The sequence below is a fragment of the Notechis scutatus genome, chromosome 3 (assembly GCF_049901735.1).
Source record: "Notechis scutatus isolate UNSWTSFEM ecotype Mainland chromosome 3, rNotScu1.2, whole genome shotgun sequence".
NCBI lineage: Eukaryota > Metazoa > Chordata > Lepidosauria > Squamata > Elapidae > Notechis > Notechis scutatus.
The window spans coordinates 102,559,644-102,582,903 of NC_142011.1; the positions used below are offsets into that span (position 1 = coordinate 102,559,644).

Sequence of the window (23,260 nt, forward strand, 5' to 3'; positions counted from 1 at the left end):
GTAAGACTAAGCATTAGCAATGGCTCCCTTCCATTATACTTTCATTCAAGTAAGAGGATCAAAATGGGAAATATAATCTGCTTTAGTGAATATGAAGACAAGACCGGGCGTGTATTGTAAATCATTACTCTGGATTATCTCCACCAGAATATAGGAGCTTGTCTTCTTTGGGTTGTCTTTTATGCTTCCAGTCAGGCTTGAACGTAAGTATGTATTTGTCTTTCTCCCCCCCCCCCCACACCCCCCGGGCAAAACAAATAAAGCACCCCTGAGGATTCCACTATCCTGGGGGGCGAATCGAGGATATTTTACTATCTGCCTGAAGAGCCGAGACGCCCCGCAGGTGCCCCAGAGTTAAGTAAACTCCTCCTGGCGCTGAAGGCGTTAAAATTGGGCGGCGTGCGGTGTGGGGTGGAGGGGGGAAAGAGATGACGCTGCTTGCGTCTGGGAGCTCTTCGCCTCCCTTGCCTCTGCAGACACAGTGAGACACACACACACACACACACAAAAGAAGAGGAGAGGCCGGGCGAGCGGAATTCCGAGGGAGCGCCAAGCCAAGCAGACGCCACCATGACCGAAACCACCAAAACCCACGTTATCTTGCTGGCCTGCGGCAGCTTCAACCCCATCACCAAAGGCCACATTCAGATGTTTGGTGAGTTCCCCGCCCTGGGCTCGGCCCTGGGCTCATCGGGTCTCGCCCGGTGTTTGCTGACTGGTGCGCTTGAACGGGGTCGCTCGGGGGGACGGACGGACGGACGGACGGCGCGCCCAGGGACGCTTCCTCTGGGGCGCGGGGGGTGTCGTGGATCGGCAACGGGGCTGCGGAGACGTAAGAGGGAGCGAGGGCAGGGAACGTCCGGGAGCTTTTGCGCGGCGCTTGCCGTTGCTCGCCCTCGGTGAGGGGAGGGGCGGCGGCTCCCATTGATGGAAAGAATAGCGAGGGGTGAGGGCTGTTTGGAAAACACTTAGGAGCGGCGTCAGAGGAGGGCGGGAGGAGGAGGAGGAGACCGGAGGGTCTTTCATCCCACCCGAACAGTACCCCAAGGCTGGGCTGAGCAAGGGAGCTTTCCAGAAGGGTTCAAGGCGGGTGGGATAGCTAGAGAGAGGGTTGGATGAGGGGCGGGGATGGTAGATGTCTCGAGGCAGAAAAACCGAGGAGTAGCCTCGTTCAGTAGCCAAGGGAGGGTGGGTGGTTGTCAGAGAAGGTGGGGGGTAGGCCTTTAAAGGGGTGGTTGTTCAGGGAGTCCTTCTCCTTGGGAAAATGTCAGCCTTGCTACCTGCCCACCTGCTTCTGACGCAGAAATGGACAGTGGAGGGGGAGGAGGCAATAACTGGACTACTTCAACACCCACCCACCCCGCCAATATGGCATAAGGGGGGGGGCAAAGCCCCCATTCACTGTAATGTGCATTTCACCCAGAAGCTCTGGTTTGCTCCTCTGGGTGGACTTCGCTGGGAGTTTTAATCTTAATAGCGCAACTCGGAAAAGCCTGATTATAGGATCCTTAGATATGAAAAGCAGGGTTTGTTGCACTCCTAGTTTCCTTTCTTTCAGCTGTCTGTGCTGGATCTCTACAATGTTTCTGTTATGCGTGAAACAGCTGTAAACACAATTGTGTGCTTTTACCATAGGGAGTAATTTATTGTACTGGTTATGGGAGGGAGGGAGAATGGAGAATCAGAGGAGCATTTTGGAGCTCCAAAATGTGAAGGAAAGAGATGAAGAAATATTTTCGTGTACCGCTAGTAGGTCTGGACGTTAGCTATACTTTTAAGATACAATCTCAGGGGAAAAAAATGTCAATGTATTGTTTGCATCTCGTCTTGTTTACTTTGGATGGAGCTGCCAAACATAACCATAATTAAAATTGCACTTTGGGGTACATACTTGGATTTTGGGTATACACAATAGTCTCAGCCCTATAAGCTTATTGGCCATACATGCTAATGTATATGCAATTTGAGAGTAAAGAATGAAAAAGTACTGGTTCAAGGCATCACTCATTTTCTTCTCTCGTTTTTCCCCCTTAATATACATTGGTGTGTGTGGTGGCAGTGGAGCTAATCCATGCTAGTGAACTAGAGTACAAAACCCCCTGTGATTTGTGAGATCCTTCAAGGTCTGTTCTATATAAGATAATGGATTATAATGGCCGTTAATATGCTTTGGCAGAATAGTTAAGGTGGTTTGCTGTCCGCAGCTCCAAGTGCTGAAATGGCTTCATGGGAAGAATGATAAAGGGTAGCTTTCTCCTACCAATATCAGGGAGTTTTGAGATTGACATTTTGATGAGCTAGCCATAGGTATAATGATTGAACATAAATGGGTAATGCACTTAGTTCATAAGATAATTATCTATTGTACATCACTTAAAAGTGTGTGTTTCCTATCAATGACATTTGCAAAGACAATTTAGTAAAGAATTGTGCAGCTATAACCAGCACAGGGTTTATTTATTTTATTTATATATTTGTCAAACAAGTATTAGATAACAGGTATAAGTATCAACAGTGATTAGATAACAGGTATAAGTATAAAAGGGTGTTTAACACTCAGGAAAAGCTATTCATATCCTTTCCCTCCATTTTCACTTTGGAGGTAAATATTATTTTCAGAAAACTGCATTTTAGACATTAATGTAAGTGGCACTTTTAATAGAGCCAGAAGATGACATTCTGAACCAAATCATAGGAAAGAGTACTTTAAAAATAATGCATATACTGTGTATGTTAAAAACTACTTTTATATCAACATTGTAATATTATCCTACTTCTTTATGTATGAGGGATGCTCTTTTGTAATATGTTTTGTAATATATTTTCAACTTTAGGAGGAGGAATAGGAATGTTTTGATTTCATACACCAATATATGCTAATTGTGCTCTGCAGTTAAAATAGATCTTCATGAGTCTACTAATGTATGTGTTGATTGGACAATAGAGCATAATCAGAACTAAAAACTCATTCTCTTTCCCCTGTATTCTTCCAGGAGCCTGCTGAGCTTGTAGATACTTTTATTTCCATTTTTCCTCATTTAGTGCAACCTCTCATAAAAGATTTCACATCTGCATTCTCTCTCCCTCCCTCTCTCTCCCTCCCCCCCTCTCTTATTTTTTAAGAGCATGTGGTATTATTGTGATGTCAATATTTGCATACAAGAAAAGAAAGGAAGCCAATATTCCTTCTGAATAATCCTTTGATTTTTCTACCCGTCAGCAAAGTGGGGGAAAAGTCTGGTCCATATTTACTTTGCAATTATTTCTATGGAGTCCTGAGCCCCAAATTCTTGTAAAGCCTTGCCTGCTCATTTGCCAATATAATCTACTATCCATAATTCAGCTTTGTCTTACTGGTATGAGCAATTAGTTGTTCGTGGCAGAGAATGGTTGTCATATAATTCAAGAATCTTTAGAATTGTCCTTGAGGACCAGATAATAATGGAAATAGTAATCCACCAAAACAAAGGGGCTAAGGGAATAGGCATCTATTATATCAATCAAATTTTAATATCACCTCTGAAATCATCCCAGGTGAAATGTAGCATGCCTGCCTGCCTTCCTTCCTTCCTTCCTTCCTTCTTTCCCTGTGAGAGTGTAACTGAAAGTGGCTCTAGCATTGAATGTTGTCTTTTTAATTACACATAATTTGATTGGTGATATTATTTTGTTCAAAGTAATTAGCATCCTTTCAGATACAAGTCATCATATACATCTTAAGACATAAATTAATTATAGTGTCTTGTAAGCTGGGGTGGGCATTTATTTCACTGTAAATTTTAGATTTTTCAGCTACCCAAACAGGCATTTGTTCCTATTAAACTTTCTCACTTCCTTTCTTGTCTTTTATGGTTCCATATCATCAACATTTGGATAGTATGCTGCTTAGAGCAGCTGTGTCTGCAAATGTTCCTCTGTTAAGAATGACACAGTTTTATACCTTATAAACATAAACTGAAGCATAATAGTGATGGAATATGCTCTGTGATGGATAATAATTCTGATTTATTGTATTGTATGGAATTCAACTAAATAAATCATGCCCAATGCAAGAAACAAAAGCAGTATATAAATGTTAGATGTTGTTGCTCTTGTTACTACTGTTGCTGCTATTACTATGTTTAGAATTATGGTAATATTAGATATGGTCATATTTTAACAAAGTGTTAAGGTAATGTGCAAGAGATTGGTGCATAATGAAAGTACAGCTTCCAGCAAAGAGTATGAGAGGAGAGCCAGTTTGATCTAGTAGTGAAGGCGCTAGCCTAGAAACCAGGAGGCTGAGAGTTCTAGTCCTGCCTTATGCACCAAAGCTAAGTGGGTGACTTTGGGCCCCACTGTCTCTTAGCCCATAACATCAGGCTCGGGTAACATGTCGATTGGTCAATTTCTGTCATAATCTCTGAAAAAGAAGTTTTTGGGGGGTGTTATTTGGGGGAAGATGCTAGGAAAGGAGGGGAAAGGAGAAGGGGAGATGAGATGTAAATTTATAGAAATGTAGATTTAGGAATGGTGAGTTCCTGCTTAGCACAGGAGTTCAAATTAAAATATTTTGTGACTTGATGATGATTATGATGAAGATCTTGTGGTGGTGTTGTTGTTTTTTTTTCATTTTAAAAGACAGAGAAGTTATTTTAAAGAAAACATGGAAGGGGAATGCTTGGTTTTAAAAGGTTTTCTGTGAGGATATATTGTTGAAGTTTTGTCATTAATATCACATGGGGACTGGCACATGTCTGGAACTGAAGTAACTATTAGAAAGATAAGAGAAGAAGCAACGTCCTCTTTTAGATCTGTGAAAGTGTAATGGTACTGCAGCAACTGATTGCATCTGCTCAGAAGCTGCTCTGCAATAAAACTGTTTGGTCCTACCATTCAGTGATCCAGGACTTTGTTTTTCCTTTTCTCTCTTGTTTTTTTTTGGGGGGGTGGGGGGGATTAGGTAAAAAAATGGAGAAATGAGAACCAATAATATCTATTGCTCCCTTTATTATCTTTTCTAAGCCTTTGACAGGACATTTGTTTTTTTTTGTTGCAGCATAGCTATCCCTTTGGGAAATGTTATTTTAATAATTTTCAATATATATCACGTGATCTTGCTTCATTCTGCACTTTTGCACCCTTGCATCCAAGAGCGGTGTCACTTTTGCTTTCTCCAATAACACTGTAAAATAAGGATGCCTATGAAAATTATCTGTGATCCTATAAATATTTTTGTAGTATTTATTTTTATGTTCCAGATATTATGACAATAAATGACTGCAGTAAAAGGCAAGTATACTCTACTTTTCCTTTTTAGCAACAGAGTATCATTTGAGGTATGGAGATTGAGATACAATGTCCATGGATATAAAAGTTTGATGGATGATATTATGTAAGTCAAGCAGAATATAAATTTTATTATTATTATCAATAGAAGCATATGGTAACTATGAGAATAGTATTGATGATTGTATTGACATATGCATTTTAAATCTAGCTGTAATTATTGGGACTGCTGTTTGAATTAACATTTACAATTGACATTGGTATTATTCATTCTGTACTTTTATTCCATCAATTATAATGATTTCTGTAGTGGAAGAAAAATGTCTTAAGTTGTTGCATTATGTACTAGAACAAAGCATGAAACATTTTCTTTGGAACAGTTTCACCCAGAGGCAAGAATATCCCTTTTTCTCTTAAAGGCTAGTCAAGATCTAGTTATTTTGGAAGGTCAGAATGTATTGTCCTGAATTTGCAGTACCACAAATGTTGTATTTTAGGATGAGATAATTATAGTAGGACACATACATTTTGTCACTGTTCATTGTTTTATTTGTAATTATGTGTATTTATTGAACTGTAAGCTATTTAGATTTGGTTAAGGCTATATAAAAATCTAATAAATAATAGGAAGATTATGTATAATGAATTCAATAATTAATCTCTCTAGCCTACTCTTGTAGGCCATAGTATAGTTCTGATCAGAGGGAACAAAGTCTCTAATAAAGGTCTGATCCAGTGCAATGATTTAAGAGGCAAGGATCCTGTTCACAGAACTAGGATCTTTGGTTGCAAAGTCTATACCCAAAATATGACTTTGAGGCCTTTGCCAAAAGTAATCCTGAGTCATGATTTCATTGGGGGGAAAAAAAGAGTTTTTGCTTGAAATGTGATGTGATTCTAGTCTGGTATGAGTCATTTACATCTGCACTAGATGTTGAAGTCATTGAGTAATGAGCAAGCAAATTACTCAAATGTAGAACAGTTGAAACATGGAATTATAATGCAATTTTCCTTCTGATAAGCATGCATATGTGAACTAGCCAAATTGGACTTATTATTCTGAAATGCCAATTAAATTATTTATATTGTACATTTTTTTCTAATTCACACTGACAGAAATAATTAATTTTAAAATAATTTATTATTAGTTGAGTTCTCATATATATATATATATTCCATGCTCTTTTCCAACCAGTTAGAATTCAGGTAATTGTTTTAATACCTGTAAACTGAGCTTTCTACCAACAGGAAGGATGAGCTGATGTTACACCAAACTCCTTTAAATATCTTTCTCTATCTTGAGTAGAGTTCTGACTTGTTTCAGTTCTGAAGCACAATTCCTACTGACTTCATCAACAGTAGTAACCTTTCTAGGTATAGAAATTAAATGACCAAGAGCTTACCTCATACAAAAAGAAAAAGAATAATCTTCCAGAACACAACCAAAACCATGTTTAACATGTAAAGCACGTGTATTACTTATTATTCACTGTACTTTTTTTTCCTTGTGATTTGTGAAAACTCTCTTTCTCTGTCTGTATTTAAAAAGTCTAGTTAATTCCAGATGAGGAATAGCTTTTCTCAGAATTGAACTCCAATTATGTCCCAAGAGATAATAAGATAATAATGTTAATGAATAATTCCTAGAATTCTTTTTCAAAGTTGTGTCTGTACCATTATTTGAGGGGTGGGGAAGACTGTATGAAGGGAGACACCAGAAATGCATTTGCACAATTCAAAAGGATTTGAAAACTATATTCTACTCATAAAAAGCATGATCAAAAGCAATCAGGGGAAAGAACTGTCTGACCAGCAAGGTATCAAGAACAGTTGGCAAGAATATAGAGAAGAGCTGTATGGCAGCAACAAAGAGATTCAGCAGCCCTCCCCACAGGAAGAAAGTGTGTGGGCAATGAGTCAACTGCCAAACAACAAGATTTCAGGTGTTGCTATCCCTACAGAATTGCTGAGGCCTGTACACCCACAATCACTACAGCCTTGTGCCAGAAAATCTGGGGAATGAATAATGGCCACAGGATCAGAAACAATCGGTATTCATTCCATTGTCAGAAAGGGGTGACTCCAAGGATTGCTCCAATTACCACACAATTGCTCTCATCCCTCACACTAGCAAGATTCTCCTTAAGTTCATACAACAACTTCTGGTGCTGACCATTGAAAGACCAGGCGTTCAAACTGGCTTCAGAAGAGGTGATGACAGCTGTGACCATACTGCAAATCTATGCTGGATCATGGAAAAATCTCAAAAACATCAAAAGTCAGTCTGTACCTCCTTTACTGACTACAAGCAAGTTTGTGATTGAGCTGATCATGATCAGCTGATCAGCTGTGGAGAGAGTTAGAAGGCCTGGGGTTGCTAACACATCTGGTCAAGTTGGTGCAGTCATCATACACAAATCAGGAAGCCACTGCTTGAGCACCATATGGAGACACTAACTGGTTCAAGATAGAGAAAGGAGTGTGATAAGGCTACATTCTTTCAGATTTCTTATTCACTCTGTATGCTGAATTGATTACAAGTAAGCTGGATCCTGAAGAATTAAAAAAGGAGAAAAATTGGAGGGAGGAACATCTATAATCTTCATTATGCTGATGATACAGCTCTCTTTTCAGAAACTAAAGAAAGTCTGAAACATGGTCGTAAGGATTAAAGAAGAAAGTGAGAAACATGGCATCTTTTTGCAAGGAACGGAAATGTCAAAATAACAATTGACAATGAAGAGATTGAATGTGTGCAAAAATTCACTTTCTTAGGATGCAAATTGATCAAAGCGGCGAAAAAGGTCCAGAAATAAAGTGTTAAATTGCCCTGGGTTGCACAGCAATGCAATGATAAGCATGAGTCAAGTATGGAAAAGCAAGGATATCAGCCTGGCAACTAAATGCAGATTAGTTTGCATTATTGTGTTTCCCATAGCTACCTACCTTGGACCATGAAAAAAAAATTAAACAAGAGGAAAATCAATTTGTTCAAGCTGTGGTGTTGGGGTAGGCTCCTTGGAATACAAAGGAAATAAACAAGTACTGGACTGTATAAAATCAGATGCATCACTGGAAAGCAAAACTCAGAAAATTCTACCTTTTTTCGGCCGTGTAATGTGCTCAAACTCACTGGAAAAGGCAGTTATGCTTGGAATGGTCAGCAGTAAAAGGAAATGAGGAGACCAAAACCCATAGTGGCTAGACATCATCAAAGCCAATACCAGCCAGAGCATAAAAAAAAACCCTGAAAATATTCATTTAAAAAAATTGGAAAATGTGTGGAGAGCCGGTCCATAGAATCACTGTGAATTGGACATGATTGAACAGATAGCATCATCATCATATGTTATATTTCTAATACAGTCTTACAAATATTTTACAAAGATGTGATCCTTAAGTAAAGAGATATTAGATAGATATAGATACAACTAACACTATTATGTTAGTGTTGCCAATATAATCAACAGGTCTTTGTTAATAATATATTAGATACCCCGCTTCTGTCATGTTAAATGTATTTGGTGTGGGAGCTACCATATAATGAAAGTGATAAATATATTTACCATTCTTTAAACAACCTACAAATTGCATAAATTACTTCCTGGCCTATTTTCAAACTATAGGAAAATTAACGAATTAATGTCCGCTTTCCAATTTGTAATATTTACTAAGTTTTAAAAAGTTTTCCCATTTCCATGTACCAGTATGACAGTCCAAATTTATGTCTACTCAGCAGTAACACTCATTAAATTAAGTAGGATGTGTTCCTCAGGTAATTGTTCATAGGATTAAAGTCCTGGTAATCTGTGATCTAAATAAGGGATCGCCAACCTTTTGAACCTCAGGGACCACCAAACTCATAATTTTAAATCCCGCGGACCACTGTATGAATTTTGACTGATGGTGGCTTGCTGATGTTGGTGGGAAAGTCAGTCCCATATTCCAGAGCTGCAGTAGTCACAGGATTTGCCCTTTGGATTCTAAAGCGAAAGAAACAGCTGCTTGCAAAGTTTTACTATTACTCACCAAGCCACAAATCTTTTCTTAGAAATCACCAAATCTGACTACTTACAGTACAATCCCGTATTAGGATTATTTTGCAAATTGCTAGCATTGAGAAGACCATTAAATTCCACAGTAATTCACATTAGAAGTTTTTCAGTCAGAAACATAGTCCCAAAAGAAAAAAAGCACCTTTAAGTGAACTGAATTAAGAAGATTATTGAATAAGTGTTAATTTGTTCTTTCCCTTTGCTTTACTGCTTGAATTAAATAATTGGAAGAAAAGATGTGAATGCCACCAGCAGAACTGCAAATGGAAACTTAAAAAGAGTAAAAATAATTATTAGGCTCTTCCCCATGAGTGTTTTTCTGAATTAAAACTGAAGTAGCATTGAGAATTATACATTGCAAATATTGTATATGGATGGCAAAAGTAAATGTCGGTTTTCTTCTTTTAACAATATATCTAAAAATAATACTCTATCAGGTGTTATGTTTACTACCTGTAAGATTAGACATTGCAAGAGCTATTTATGCCTCTTTAAAACATTACATATGGTTAAATATTTATTTAGCAGAAGTTTTTGTCATTCTGTGATATAGTTGTTTCTGGTGAAACTCCACGTTTCTCTGTAGCTTCAGTCAAAAACTATCCCAAGACAAGCAGTTAAAGGAATTAGGTATATTTAGATTGCAGAGGTAAAAACTGAGGGGGCATGTGATCGCAGCCTTCAAATATTTGAAGGGCTATCAAAGAGATGGGGAAGTGGATTCTTGTCTGTTGCCCCAAATGGAAGGACCAGAACCAATAGGTTGAAACTACAAGGAAATATATTCTGGTTAGAAGGACAAGAGCTGCTAACTCTTGTCTTGGGCTATATCATGAAGTGATATGTTCACCTTTACTAGAGGTATTCATCTAGATAGCTGTCTGTCCAAAATGCTTTAGAAGATTCTTCACTAAGTAGAAGGTAGAACAAGAAACGCTCTGAGACCCCAGTATTATCTGAACCTATCTGAATGCTGGTTCAATGAAAACAATTCTTTCTGCATGTGGAAAAACCAGTGTTTTTTCTAGTGAGCTTGGCTGAATCTCTTCTAGCGAAGAATCTCTTCTTATTTGATTTGTGAGGTGTCTCTCTCTGTGTGTGTGGGTATGTGGAGCCTTTATATGTGGTAACCCATTTCACACATCTGTAAACTTCGGTGAAACTATCTAGGAAAAGATACAGTATGTGATTCTTCTAGTTGTGTGCATTGGTGTTTACTGTGGTGGTTTAGCAGTATGAGCAACTAGGATGTGTACACTGTGCCCCACTTCATAATAATGTAATAAAACTTTTTTTATCCTGCTGCTGAAGGAAAAATAATATACAAGAATACAATGGTAAAATGTCCCTTTCAGTGCAGAATTATTCTTTAATCAATAATTGTGCTGCGTTCTAAGGACACAAAAATGCTCTTGAATAAAAATGCTCTTGAATAAAAAATTTCTACCTGCAAATAAAAATTTCTCTAAGAGATTGTCTTCAAAACATCATTTCTTCTTATAGGAGGCATTTAGGTTTGAACATTAAGTTTCTGTAATTTATTAGTCTGGTATTTTTAAAGGAGCAATATTTTCTATTATTCCTGGTAATGACAGTGGAGCATCTTGTACATTTTTTTTTGCGTTAAATATGACTTTATCAACTTGGGATGTTTGGGGTTTTCTTTGACAATGACTTTTTTGGTTGTTGATGAAAAGAAGAGGAATAGATTTCTTGAAAATGCTTGGCATTACTGAGAGTTCCATTTTGTTACTAGATTATTGTAATAAAATAATGATACAATAAAGAAATAAAAGGTTCTGAGATTTGACAACAAAGATGGAATATTTACATCGCTTGATATCACTTGAAGCACAACTTTATTCAGTAGTTCACCCAGTCAGCAAATAAATAGCAATGATGTCCTTGCAGGTATGATGCTTTTCCATTACTTTGTAATGCTTCATGAATTTGATCATGACTCTCTTGAAGTAAATTCATTCTCTCCTTCAGTTTTCAACTCATTTTATTCAAGTGGGAAAAAAAACAACCTGTGAGATATAGTTCCTAGGGTTCTTGAAGGATGGATGAGATACAAATATACAAAATACTTTTGCAGATAATTAGAAAAAGAAAAGAAAAATAGTTTGAGACATTAAAAATAAACACGATCTGTAGGAATATTTTAAAAAAAGAAACAGTTGCTAATACTTTAAATCCAAGAGCTTGGCTAAAATGAGAACTAGAATCTCTTAGGTGACAAACATCACCAAACAACTCTACTGTATTTCAGTCACACAGATGTCTTTTCATGTTAAACAGACTGGATGCTCAGAGGGTGTGAAAATGAACGGTATGGCTGTGAGGTTTTTGCATTAGCATATTTTTGCATACATTTCTATTGAAGGAAAATAAAACGCAATTTGAAAAAAAAACCATTTGGATTTGCATGAATGCTATTCTGGGTAATTATTTTGTCATTAATTGTGTGAGAAGTCTTATCCTGGCAATAAGATGACAAAAGGTATTACGAAAGGGAGATTCTTTCCCAAATAAAACTCTTCTCCACTATAAATCAACCTTAGACCTTGCCAAGTCCCCTTTTTAATTGTTACTTGTTTGCCAATGGTAAAAATGAAACAAAGGTGGGTGTTGATTTAGGTAAAACCCCACTGGTGTGTTAAAAGCACTGCAAACTTTAATCAAATGAAATCGATCTATACTTATCCAATCTGCTGCAATATAAGAAGCCTAAAGTTCTGTACAGTTTTTGACCATATGAAGAAATACTTCTCCCATTTTTCATCCCTATAGATGCCTTCATATTTGTTCTTGATTCAGACAGAAACTCTTCATCCATATGTTCAAAATCATTCTTATTCTTTTAGTTCTCTGTCCTCATATCCTTCTAAACATATATGTTCCAGCTCTAAATCCCTCTAGTGTTGTCTCCCATCTAAAAAGAAAACCACCTTCCTTGTAAATGTTCGGCTCTTCTTCTATGGTGGCTCATTCCTTTTGTCTCTCTTTCTCTCTCTCCAGTAATTTTATTAAAAATTACAATTACAAAGATAAAACCTAATACATACTAAAAATATAGAAGGTGTAGAAAAAAATAGAAAAATAAAAGGAAAAACAACTATATAGTAAAGAAAAAGAAAAGGAATCTATAAAGTAATTTCTTCTCCATTCATCATAAATATAAGCAATTTTAGCAAATGATCTCAAGTTCTTAAATAGGTAAAGATAAAGATTTCCCCAGTCCAGTAATGTCCAACTCTAGGAGGGTGGTACTCATCTCTTGTTTCTTGGCTGAGGGAGCCAGTGTTGTCTGAAGACATTTCCATGATCATGTGGCCAGCATGACTATTGTCATGCCCCTATCAGAATCTGAATCTGAGGAGTAAGACGAACAGCTGATAGGGAGTGGGAATATGGCTCCATTGGCTTGGAGGAGGCTGGGGAAGGACAAAGTCCAGCTGGGCAGAGTAGGGGAGAGATAGAACAAGGGAGAGGGAGTTCAGAGGAAGACCTAGGCCCACCCCCTCTTCATCCTAGGGCACGCAGGGAGGAACAGAGAAGAGAGCAACATGGGTTGCGTGGCTTACGTGGGAAGAAAGGGCCCGATTCCCTTCATTAGCCACACCTGGGAATGAAAGTTTATAAGAACTGATTGCTGACTGCGGCAGCTGCTGGGAGCAAACATGACTTTATCCTGTGTTTTCTTTGCTTATCTGTGTTACTGGCATCTTTTCAAGCGTGTGAGTTTTGCCGTGCCTTCACATCTGGAATTCTTGCTCCTGCCCTGCCAAACTAATTACCTCAGTTTGGCTTGATTTGACTTAAAGTTACAATTTTTGTTGACCATGTTTTGGACTTGATTCCCTGCAGTTAAAGGCTGTTCCTGGGAGAGTTTTTCTCCAGCCAGAAGGTAACCTGGACATTGGGGGCAAAGTTGGAGCTATTAAAGGAACTCTTATTGATTATCTGACTGTGTGGCCTTTGTGCCATGCCCGGGTCATCACAACTATACACTGAGGTGCACAGAACACTATTTACCTTCCCACCAAAGTGGTACCTGTTTATCTATTTGAATTTAGATGTATTTCAACTACCAGGTGGACAGGAGCTGGAGCAAGGTCAGGAGCTCACTCAGTTGCATGGTGCTTAGGTCTTAAACCCAGGCTGTCACTTTTCCAGCTGACAAGCACAGTGTCTTTAACCACTGAGCCATTATACTCCCCAACAAGTTCTTAAATACAAGTCCTTAAACCTGTATTTAAAACCGATATTAGAAGAATTATGAAGAGCTGGTTTATTCACCAGCTCTTCATTCCACTGCAATCATTGGTCTCTTTTAGTGGAGACATCTTCACCATTTCTTCCTTGGATGTCTTTCTTCTCATCATCCCTTCTTTCAAATATGGCATTTATTGCTGTTCTTTAACGCTACCTTATTCTCAGATAATTTCAACCATCCAAAACTATATCTCTTGCCACTCATGTTGCTGTTCTACTTGTTTACAAGACTTGAATAATCTCTCTTGTCTCAACCTCTTGGGTAAAAACCTCCTGGTCACCTGGCCCCCATTTCAGCACATCACTAGTCATCTTGTTTTTAATTGCAAGGCTCTACCTTCCATCTTTCCTTTCTTTCATATATTCATTCATTTGACACAACTCTTCTTTTATATTCCATTTCTCTCTCTTCCAGTTGTCTGTTTGTCTGTCTGTCTGTCAGTCTCTTTTTTTCATGGAAGTTCTTTTCCATCAGAGAATAATATACAGTAAGAGTTGTATGTAGGAGCATTTGACCTATTTTTTCCTTTCTTTTCTTTCATATTCTAAAATTCACCTTTTATATTTAATATTCTCTTAAGTAAATAAATAATAAAGCCACCAGCCTTGTTAATCTAGCTTCTGCCATGAATTCATACAAAATTCATACAAAACCAATGCTTTCACTGATGAGAATTTGTCCACTTCTTCAGCCCACTTCTCAGTGAATCACTAGAGAACTATGCGTGATGTCTCTTGATTTGATTTCCAAGACTAACAGAAAAGCTTTGGTTTGTGTAGGTGTCCCATAGGCTGTAAGTCACATGCTGTCACTGTTTTGTTCCATATTTTTATCTAATGTATATCTTAGATACAGCCATATGCTTTTTTAAAAATAAGCTGTCAGATAGCCAGGAAATTGATTTCTGGTAGCGGAAAAAATAGTAGAATTAGGGGAGGGAAAGAGTAGACTATTGTGATTTCTGTGTCTGATTTGTCATCCAAAACTAGTACTCCTCAATTTGGATTTGGAAACTGTTGTCAAGGGACCAATTCCTTATTTGTAGTTTATCTATGGATGAAGATGATTAACTTTCTGGAAAAAAAAACCACTGGAGTAATTTCTTTTTTTTTTTTTTTGAAACAAATTTTATTAATTTTAAAGACAAACAAAGCATCATTAGACATTAAAAACATTAAACCTCTTTCCATTACAAATTCTTACAAGGCAGATAAAACACTGTTTTATACATTATACTTCTAATATATCCCATTTCCACTTAAATCAGATTTCTCATTATTTCTCTTTATTCAATTACATTTTTTCAATATTTATCCATTTGATACTCATCATATTCATATTTCCCTCTGCCTTGTTTACAATTATTCTTCTCGCTTTCTCCCAAGGTTTTATTAAATCTCAATCAAACATACACACACAAAACACAAAAACATAAAACTTCTTTTTAAAAAGTAGCTTGGCCCCGGATTACCTCTCTTTGTATGGACTTCAATTAAATTCATGTTCAACTTATATGCCATTACCTATCTTATTTACCCTTCTATATCTTCATTATAACTTCTCCCCACTTTCCACCCTTCTTAATTCTATTTTATTTATTTCATCTTAATTTAAATCATTATATTTGTATCTTTTGTCCATTCTTTTCCAATTATCCATTTATCGCATTCATATTAGAAAAAAAAAAAGATTTCTCCTGAAATCACTAATCGAAGTATGATGCCTTTCCATCGCTCCCCTAAATTAACATTTAAGGTAACACCTAGTTCCCTATCTAATTCTGCTTAGTACATTCTACTTACTAAAATAGTAAATCCATAAAGTAATTAAATATATAATTAAACATTAAATCTCATAACATTCCAATTATCTATTGCAAAAACAAATACCATAATAATAAGTTCATACAAACATCTACACAATAGTCAATTAAACTCTATACTTAAACTAAATATTTTAAACATTCCTTTTAATATTTTATTAAATCTTAAAATCTATCGTTATTAAACCTTTAATGTTTTAATCTTTACTTAAGTCTTATAAAATTCTAATTTTCTATTTCTAATACAAATACTACAATACTATCTTATGTACCTTGCAGAAATATTTTGAAACAAAGTTATGCATTACCCAGTATCCCTAAAAAAAGATTTCTTTTTCACATCTTGTTTTATACCTTTGTGGCTTTTTCCCCCTTCTTCCTTCCTATCTTGTCCCATCTAGTCTTTTTACCCCCCTTCGCTTCCCCTCTCTGTTGTATTTCTCTTTTCTTTTGCTTTCTAACATTGTATTGATTTTGCATCTTATTTTTCTCTTTCTTGGATGTTTTTTTAAGTCTTATGTCCTTTTTCCTTCCTCTCTTTTTCCTTCCTTTCTTAATCAACTTTGTAGACTCGTTAAAGATGGCTTCTTCTTCTTCTTCTTCTTCTTCTTCTTCTTCTTCTTCTTCTTCTTCTTCTTCTTCTTCTTCTTCTTCTTCTTCTTCTTCATCCTCCATTAATTGTTGTGTTTGTTGATAAGTGGCAAGCGCCATTTCTAAAAAGCGAAAAATTTCTCTCACACCGTCTTTACCTTCTTTTTTTATTTTACCATATTCCTCTCTCAGTTCATCAACAGATAAAGCCATTATAAACCTTTTCTTCTTCTTTTTTTCTCTTCTTCTTCTTAAAACAACCAAGATAATTCAAAACTTGAAACAATTCCCCAAAATCCCAAAGTCATCAAACAATCCAAACAGAGCACAAAGTTCTTCACACTTTTTCTTCCTGGGGTAATATCAAGTGGCAAGGGAAAAAAAAAACCCAATCTGTATTTTAAAGTCTTATTACAATTAACTTCCAATCTCAAAATCTTCCAGGCATCTCCTCCAACAAAATCTTAATTAAAAATTTCCTTTTGTCCTCTCCCTTCCCACTTATAACAGAAAGCTTTAAATTTTTACCTTCTGTAGAATAGCAGGATTTTCAATATCCATTTGTTAAATCCATGTGGAAGGAGAGTAAACTTTCTCTTTAAACACTTTCACTCGCCGCTTGTAAATCTCTTCTGGAAACAAAGTATCTTTCAAAAAATCAGGATTTTCAGGATATTACTTGTATCTTATAGTCCCAGTTCAGCCAAAAAACTTTCGCTTCAGAACTTTCTCCTTCTTCCTCCAGCCCAATCTTGTCCAGCTGTCAGCTTCTTTGTGGCGGCCATTGCTGACCGCCGCTCCACCGCCTTGAGAAAAGAGGGTTAAGCCGGGTGGGGAAGGGGTCTGCGAAACCCCCTGTCCGGATCCCTGTCCCCCAACCCCCTGTCCGGATCCCTCCTATCTTCGGCTGCCTCTTCGTGGCAGCCTTAGCCTCCAGATCCGTGGATCGGAGGCACCAAAGCGGCTAGCGCGGCAGGGATCACGCAAGATCGCAAATCCCTGCCGCTTGCGAAGCCGACAAACCGGAAGTCCCTGGAGTAATTTCTTAAGGAAAAGTCTGATTTTCATTATTAAAAAAAATAAATAATTGCTAGGCTTTCCTTCTTCTTTCTGGTTTGCAATGAATGGCACTTAAGTTACAAACCAAATGAAATACAAGTGAAACAACCCACATGCCAGTTCTGATCACCCCTCTATAATGTCAGTCCAAAGCCACTGGTGAATGGCGTTGTCCTGATCTGGGAGTTGCTATGCGTTATATGTTGGTTATATGCTGGTTTCTTTCAACACTTTATCAGTCAGCAGAGAAATTGTGCACACCATAGGCACAGTCTGACTTCTAGATTCTGTCTTTTCAAGGCTAATTTGTTTGCCCTTGACATAGGCCTAGAGAAGAAAGATGTAGATCCTGTCATGATTTAGACCAAACCAGATCCTATGCATCTATCTTCACGGACTTCAAGAAGTGATTGAAATAGACAAATAAACCAATACAAGCCCAGTTCACCACCCCTCATTTATGCTCTGTACCAGTGCTCTTCAAACTTGACCATTTTAAGACTTGTGGATCTCAACTCCCAGAATTCCTCCTCCAGTCATGTAAGCTCAGGAATTCTGGGAGTTGAAGTCCACAACTCTTAAACTTGCCAAGCTTGAAGACCCTTGCTTTATACCCTGCCAAGTGGAAAAGGAGGGCTGCTATCTTTAAGGCAAAGTCATCTTTATTTTTAAAGCGGGTAACGGTAATCATGCTTGGCAGTTAAGCTAAACGTCAACTTAAATAAGACAGCAGATCTGTTTTCCTCTTCTTTACCTTGTTGAGGCCCTGGAGCGAAGCTGGTGTCAAAACAGAATTGGAAGATGGGGCAAATGACAAGTATGAAAAAGATTCAGAAAACAAAGTGGTAATTGAGTTAAAAATGATGGTAAAAAAACACAGCAGTGGAAGCTGGCAGGGACCAGAATGGGGTGGGCATGCCTATATCTCTCAGGTCTCCCCAAAGTCTTCTAAACATACGTACCATTAGTTACCACTTCCCTGAATGGTATTGGGATAAGGGAAAAAGTACTATTTTTACATCTATACAACTAATTACAAGCAAATGTGGAAGATAAAATAAGGCAGTGTCATAGGACCAAGATTAAAACTGGCGGTGTCAACATAGTTAAGTATACATGCAGACAGAACTATAAAGTAAGAATGAAAGATTCCCTTTTTCCTTTGATTTGTGAAAAGCTTTGCAGCAAATAAAATATTTATCTCTTGTGTGAGGTTTTATTGCAAATCCTTGCGAACAGGAAATAGTACAAATGCAGCAAAGCAGGCGGAAAATGGGAAAGGAAGCTAAATTCTCTTTCTTAAAAAAATTTCTATTTCACCTAAGCTTGCATAATGCATTGCAAAAATTTTAAAAATTGAAGAAACAATAGACATAGGTTATAGAAAAATGGGGTGAGACACAAGGCATCATATTTTTAATTCTCAGGAATTTAGTATTCATAGACGTCATTAAATGTAATATAAACATGATTTCCAAAAATGGAGTCTAACACTGCTTTAAAGCTTTATTTTACCATGATGGTCATCTTTGAATCTTACTCATTAACTTACCTCTGCACAAATATTTCCCCAAATGCCCCTGTTATCTTGTGGTTCTAAAGCAGTGTTTCTTAACCATGGCAACTTTAAGATGAATGGACTTCAATTCCCAGAATTCCTCAGTCACAACTTAAAGTTACCGGGATTGAAAAATACTGTTCTAAAAGACTATCAGATATGGTGGCAGCACTACTCTATTATTTATATCCCCACTTATTAGCCAATCTCAAATTCAAGCTAATCCCTCTATCAGAGTCACTTGATTGAGTTGGGTGGTTATAGAAATTGAATAAATAATTCTAAAGAACAAAAATAACTCTGCACTTGCAAAGTTTATTAGTTTTCACACTACTCTGCAGATTTTATCAGATAGATAGATAGATAGATAGATAGATAGATAGATAGATAGATAGATAGATAGATAGATAGATAGATAGATGAGATGGAAATGGAGACACATATATAGACAGAAAGAGAGAGAGGGAGAGATTCACAAAACATGGTAATGTTAACTGATTGGGTATGTTCAAGAATATTTCATAAGTTTTCTTAAGTGGCATGTTGATTTTATGGCTTAAAGTAGCCAGAGGGACAAACTGGACATTATATTCAAAAAATTGTGTCTGGATCTTTCAGTGTCCTTTATTTCAAAACAGATCCTGAAATTGTTCAGGGAGGTAGTATTTGTAAAATGTTTTCATATGTAGGAATAATAACATATATACAGGATATTAGCAAAGGATTTTGACAGTTTATAATAAATGGCCTTTAAAAATGACATAAAGATACCATGTGCTATGAGTAACTCATATCTAATGCTTGCAAAAATTTTGGTAGCCAGTCATGAGAATAGCTTGCTGTGCATTTGGCATAAGTGGTGAACTCATGTAATAAACAATATCAAAGTTACTACTGTTTTCAAAGCTGTTGTGTCAAATTATACAATATATCAGCAATTCAACCATTAAGAAGAAACAAGAAATTCACATTCATGTTTAAATACATGGTGAGACAATCTGTTCCCTAAACCTGCATACTGACTTCTGATTAATTTCATATGATAGAAAGAACTATAGATAGAAAGACAAAAACACAGAAAAATAAGTAATAAGAGGAGTAATGGATCGCCTCTTCATTCTGGGTTTGAATCCATCCACAGCTTGCTTAAATCCCATCCATCATTGACTGGTACCTCCTTTCCAGTTTTTCACAAAAGGATGCTATCCTCCGCTGTTACAAAAATTTCCCTGCTACTGGCTTAAAAGAAGAAAAGTGACAGTTTGGCTGCATTTGTGTAGCGTGCTAAAAATATGGTGGTTTGTTAGTTTATGGCTCAGAGTACTATGCCATTTATGGCAATTAGGTTAATTCAGCTAATCATCATTTGGTTAACAACAGTTTCATTTCTGGTATTAATACATCTTCCAAATGGAAGATTGAAATCCTGCTCATTGCTATTGTGGAGAAAGGTAAAGTTTATGTAGGATAAAGGTAAAGATTTCCCCTGTCCATTGGTGTCCAACTCTAGGGGGCAATGCTCACTTCTGTTTCTTAGCCGAGGGAGCCAGCATTGTCTGAAGACATTTTTTTTGCAATAATTTTTTTATTTTTATCTTTTAAAAATCATCTCTTTAGGCAAACAACATGGTTCCAGATTTTTACATTGCAATACAAAAGTGACAATAATTACATATTCAATATTCATATTCAATTTCATATCATATTATTATTTGTTTGACTTTTCTTTAAATATTCTCCTACATTGTTATATTCATTACATTCCTTTTATCCAATTTCATTTCATATTGTAGCTTATTTATTTTTTCTTTAAATATTCTCTTGCCTTATTTTACAATATTATCTAAGTTCTTATTCAATTTCTATACTCATTACATACATTTTCTTATATCCATCACATTTGTAAATTTTTTCACTTACTTTTATTCCATTCATTGTTCATTAGAGATCATCTTAAATCTTATTATCCAAAAGTTATCCCCTTTCATTGTCAATTCAAGCTAGCCACCCCTTTAACTTATACATTTCCCCTATTTTACTCCCTTTAATTCATTATCAAAAATTTTGTTAATAGTCATTTTTAATTATCACATTCTACATTAGTAACAATAATCCCTTAACTACTATATGTCATATACATATGCATACACATACACATACATACATACACACACATATGTTTTAAATCAGATTCCACATGGTATTCCCTTTTCTTTATTGCATTCTAAGTTTTGTATTTTATGCTAGAAACATTAACATAGCAAAAAAAAATTCCCCATTTTAATCCATTCAAATAATTTTAAGAACTAATAATATTTCCATTTCAATTCTCATACTCCATTTTTACTTTATTCATCACATTATTGAATGTTAATTAATAATCTTATAATAAATTCTAATTCCCATATCTATTTCAATTGAGTTTATATCTAATTTAACAATAATTCTTATTCTTAAATGTCACAATACATAACCCTGCAGAATCCCTCCTTAATAATCTTCTAGCCTTCTGACTATATAATTTCTTCTCATTTTAGCTTGCTTTTCATTTTCTATCATTTTTTGGTCCTTTCTCTTAATTTCCCTTTCTTTCCCTGTTATTTCCCTCAATTTCTTACTCCAATTATATATTTTATCTCCCCCTTTTGATTTTTCCTTTGTCTCTTCTGTTGTTTCCTTTTCCTTTGTTTAAACTTCCAAACAATTTCCCCTTTATTTATTACATCAAATCTTAAATTTTTAATTTTAACTCTTTTTTTGTCCTGTTCATTGTTCCACTTGTTCTTTAAAGCTGATTTCTTCTTCGTTTAACTCCTCCCCCTCTGGCTTTCTTTGTTCTCCTTTGATTTGTGTTGCCATTTCTAATTTTTCTAACATAATGTTCCACAGTTCCAAGCTTTCTTTCATCATTTCCTTCATGCTTTGTAATTCCGATTTTATTTCGATAAATATTCCACTCATTTTGTGCACTTCTTCTTTTCCTCCTTTAATATTGTATCCAATCCGATTGTCCAACAGTTTATTTCAACCAGCGTCTTTTATTTTTAATTTTAACAGTCAAAATCTATAAGTCTTTATTTCCAAGTTTTATTCAATTTACTTCTTTTCAAACTTCTTTTCAAAATCACCAGTCAATCCTGGGATAATGTCTTCATGCATCCCTTTATTGTAATGTTTTAATATTCCACTTTTCGGGGTTTTTATTTTAGTGCAATAAGATTTCTCTTATTTCATTTCATTTTCCTGTTTTAAAGAGACCAGACACTTTTCAAAAGGTCACTGAAATTTTTTCTTTAGCATTAGGTGGCGCTCTTAATTCAATTCTACTTTCCACCTTTTATTTTCTGCTTTTTTCCTTTTTGTAAGTTTTTATTAATTTTGCTAATTACCAATTATTGGCTATTATTCCTTTTTTAACACAGTCAATTCCAGCATTTGATCAATGCCTATTTAGTGCCAAAATCCATTTGATTATCCAATTCAATTTCCAAATCAAGCATTTCTCTTAATTTTTCAACCTCCAATTTAATTCTTTTCCAAGTTCAAAATCCAGTTTCTTAAATTTCCAATTTTCCTCTCTCTCTCAAGTCGCTGCTGCTATAATCTTTAATAAAACATCTTCCTTTTAATTACCTTTTATTGTCCAGCTATTTTGCCTGATCCACACACTGTTCACAATTCTCCTCTCCTGCTCAGTGCTTAGATGGTCATGGTTGTCTGAACTTTTTGGTAACCATTTTGACCAGCCTCTTCTCTCCATCATGGCATAGAGGGGAAAAGCTCCAGATTTCTAAAGAGGGGTTGTGTTCTCCCCCTGGACCTCACAGAGCACCCCTCCTTGGCTTCACCACCCCTCCAGGGCAGTTTTTGGCTCCCTCCAGAGCCCACAAACAGGGAGAAGCCAGCACAGGAACGGAGGCATCCGTTCTCTGCTTCTGGTCCCATTGCAACGTCAACCGGAAGTCAATCTGAAGACATTTTCCATGGTCATGTGGCCAGCATGACTATTTGCTGAGACACACAGAACACTATTTATGGAATGCTGTTATCGTCCCACTAAAATGGTACCTATTCATCTATTCACATTTCTATCCTTTCGAACTGCTAAGTTGGCAGGAGCTGGGGCAAATAACAGAAGCTAACCCCATCACAAAGCACTCGGGTCTCAAACCCGGACTGTCAGTTTTCCAGCTGAAAAGCTCAGGGCCTTTAACTGCTGATCCATTGCTCCCTCTTATATAGGATAGTCAGATATAATTTAAGGATAGGTTCTCTTGTAAATTAGGAGTGTTGATCTCTTTCTTACATAACTCCTTAAAGAGAGATCAAGCAAAAACTACCTATTGCCCTTTGTTGGTAAACAGGTTTCTTGTAGCCCACTTAGTTTCTTGCTTGGGGTTGAACTGGAAGAAACGTGTACTAAAATGATAGAAAGTTTCTAAGTGTATTAAAATGGAAGAGGTGGTACCCTTCTCCATATGCAATCAGATGTATAAGAATTAGACTGTTAGCATTTTATCTGTGACAGCTCTGAGCTTATTACCCTGCATATCAAGTTAACCTTCATTAAAGAAACCTTTGGGATCAGAAATTAAAGCCTATGAAGGATTTTTCTTTCCTAAGACTGT

The 23,260-nt window shown here is 36.5% G+C and overlaps 1 protein-coding gene across 1 annotated transcript in view; it reads left to right on the plus strand.

Moving 5' to 3' along the window:
• Positions 1–415: 415 nt before the first annotated feature.
• Positions 416–23,260, plus strand: part of NMNAT2 (nicotinamide nucleotide adenylyltransferase 2) — an 85,736-nt gene continuing 62,891 nt past the window's right edge. The window contains exon 1 of the mRNA XM_087960863.1: positions 416–655. Coding sequence (XP_087816989.1) covers positions 571–655 — 85 coding nt within the window. The 5' untranslated portion in view covers positions 416–570. The remainder of the gene's footprint in view (positions 656–23,260) is intronic.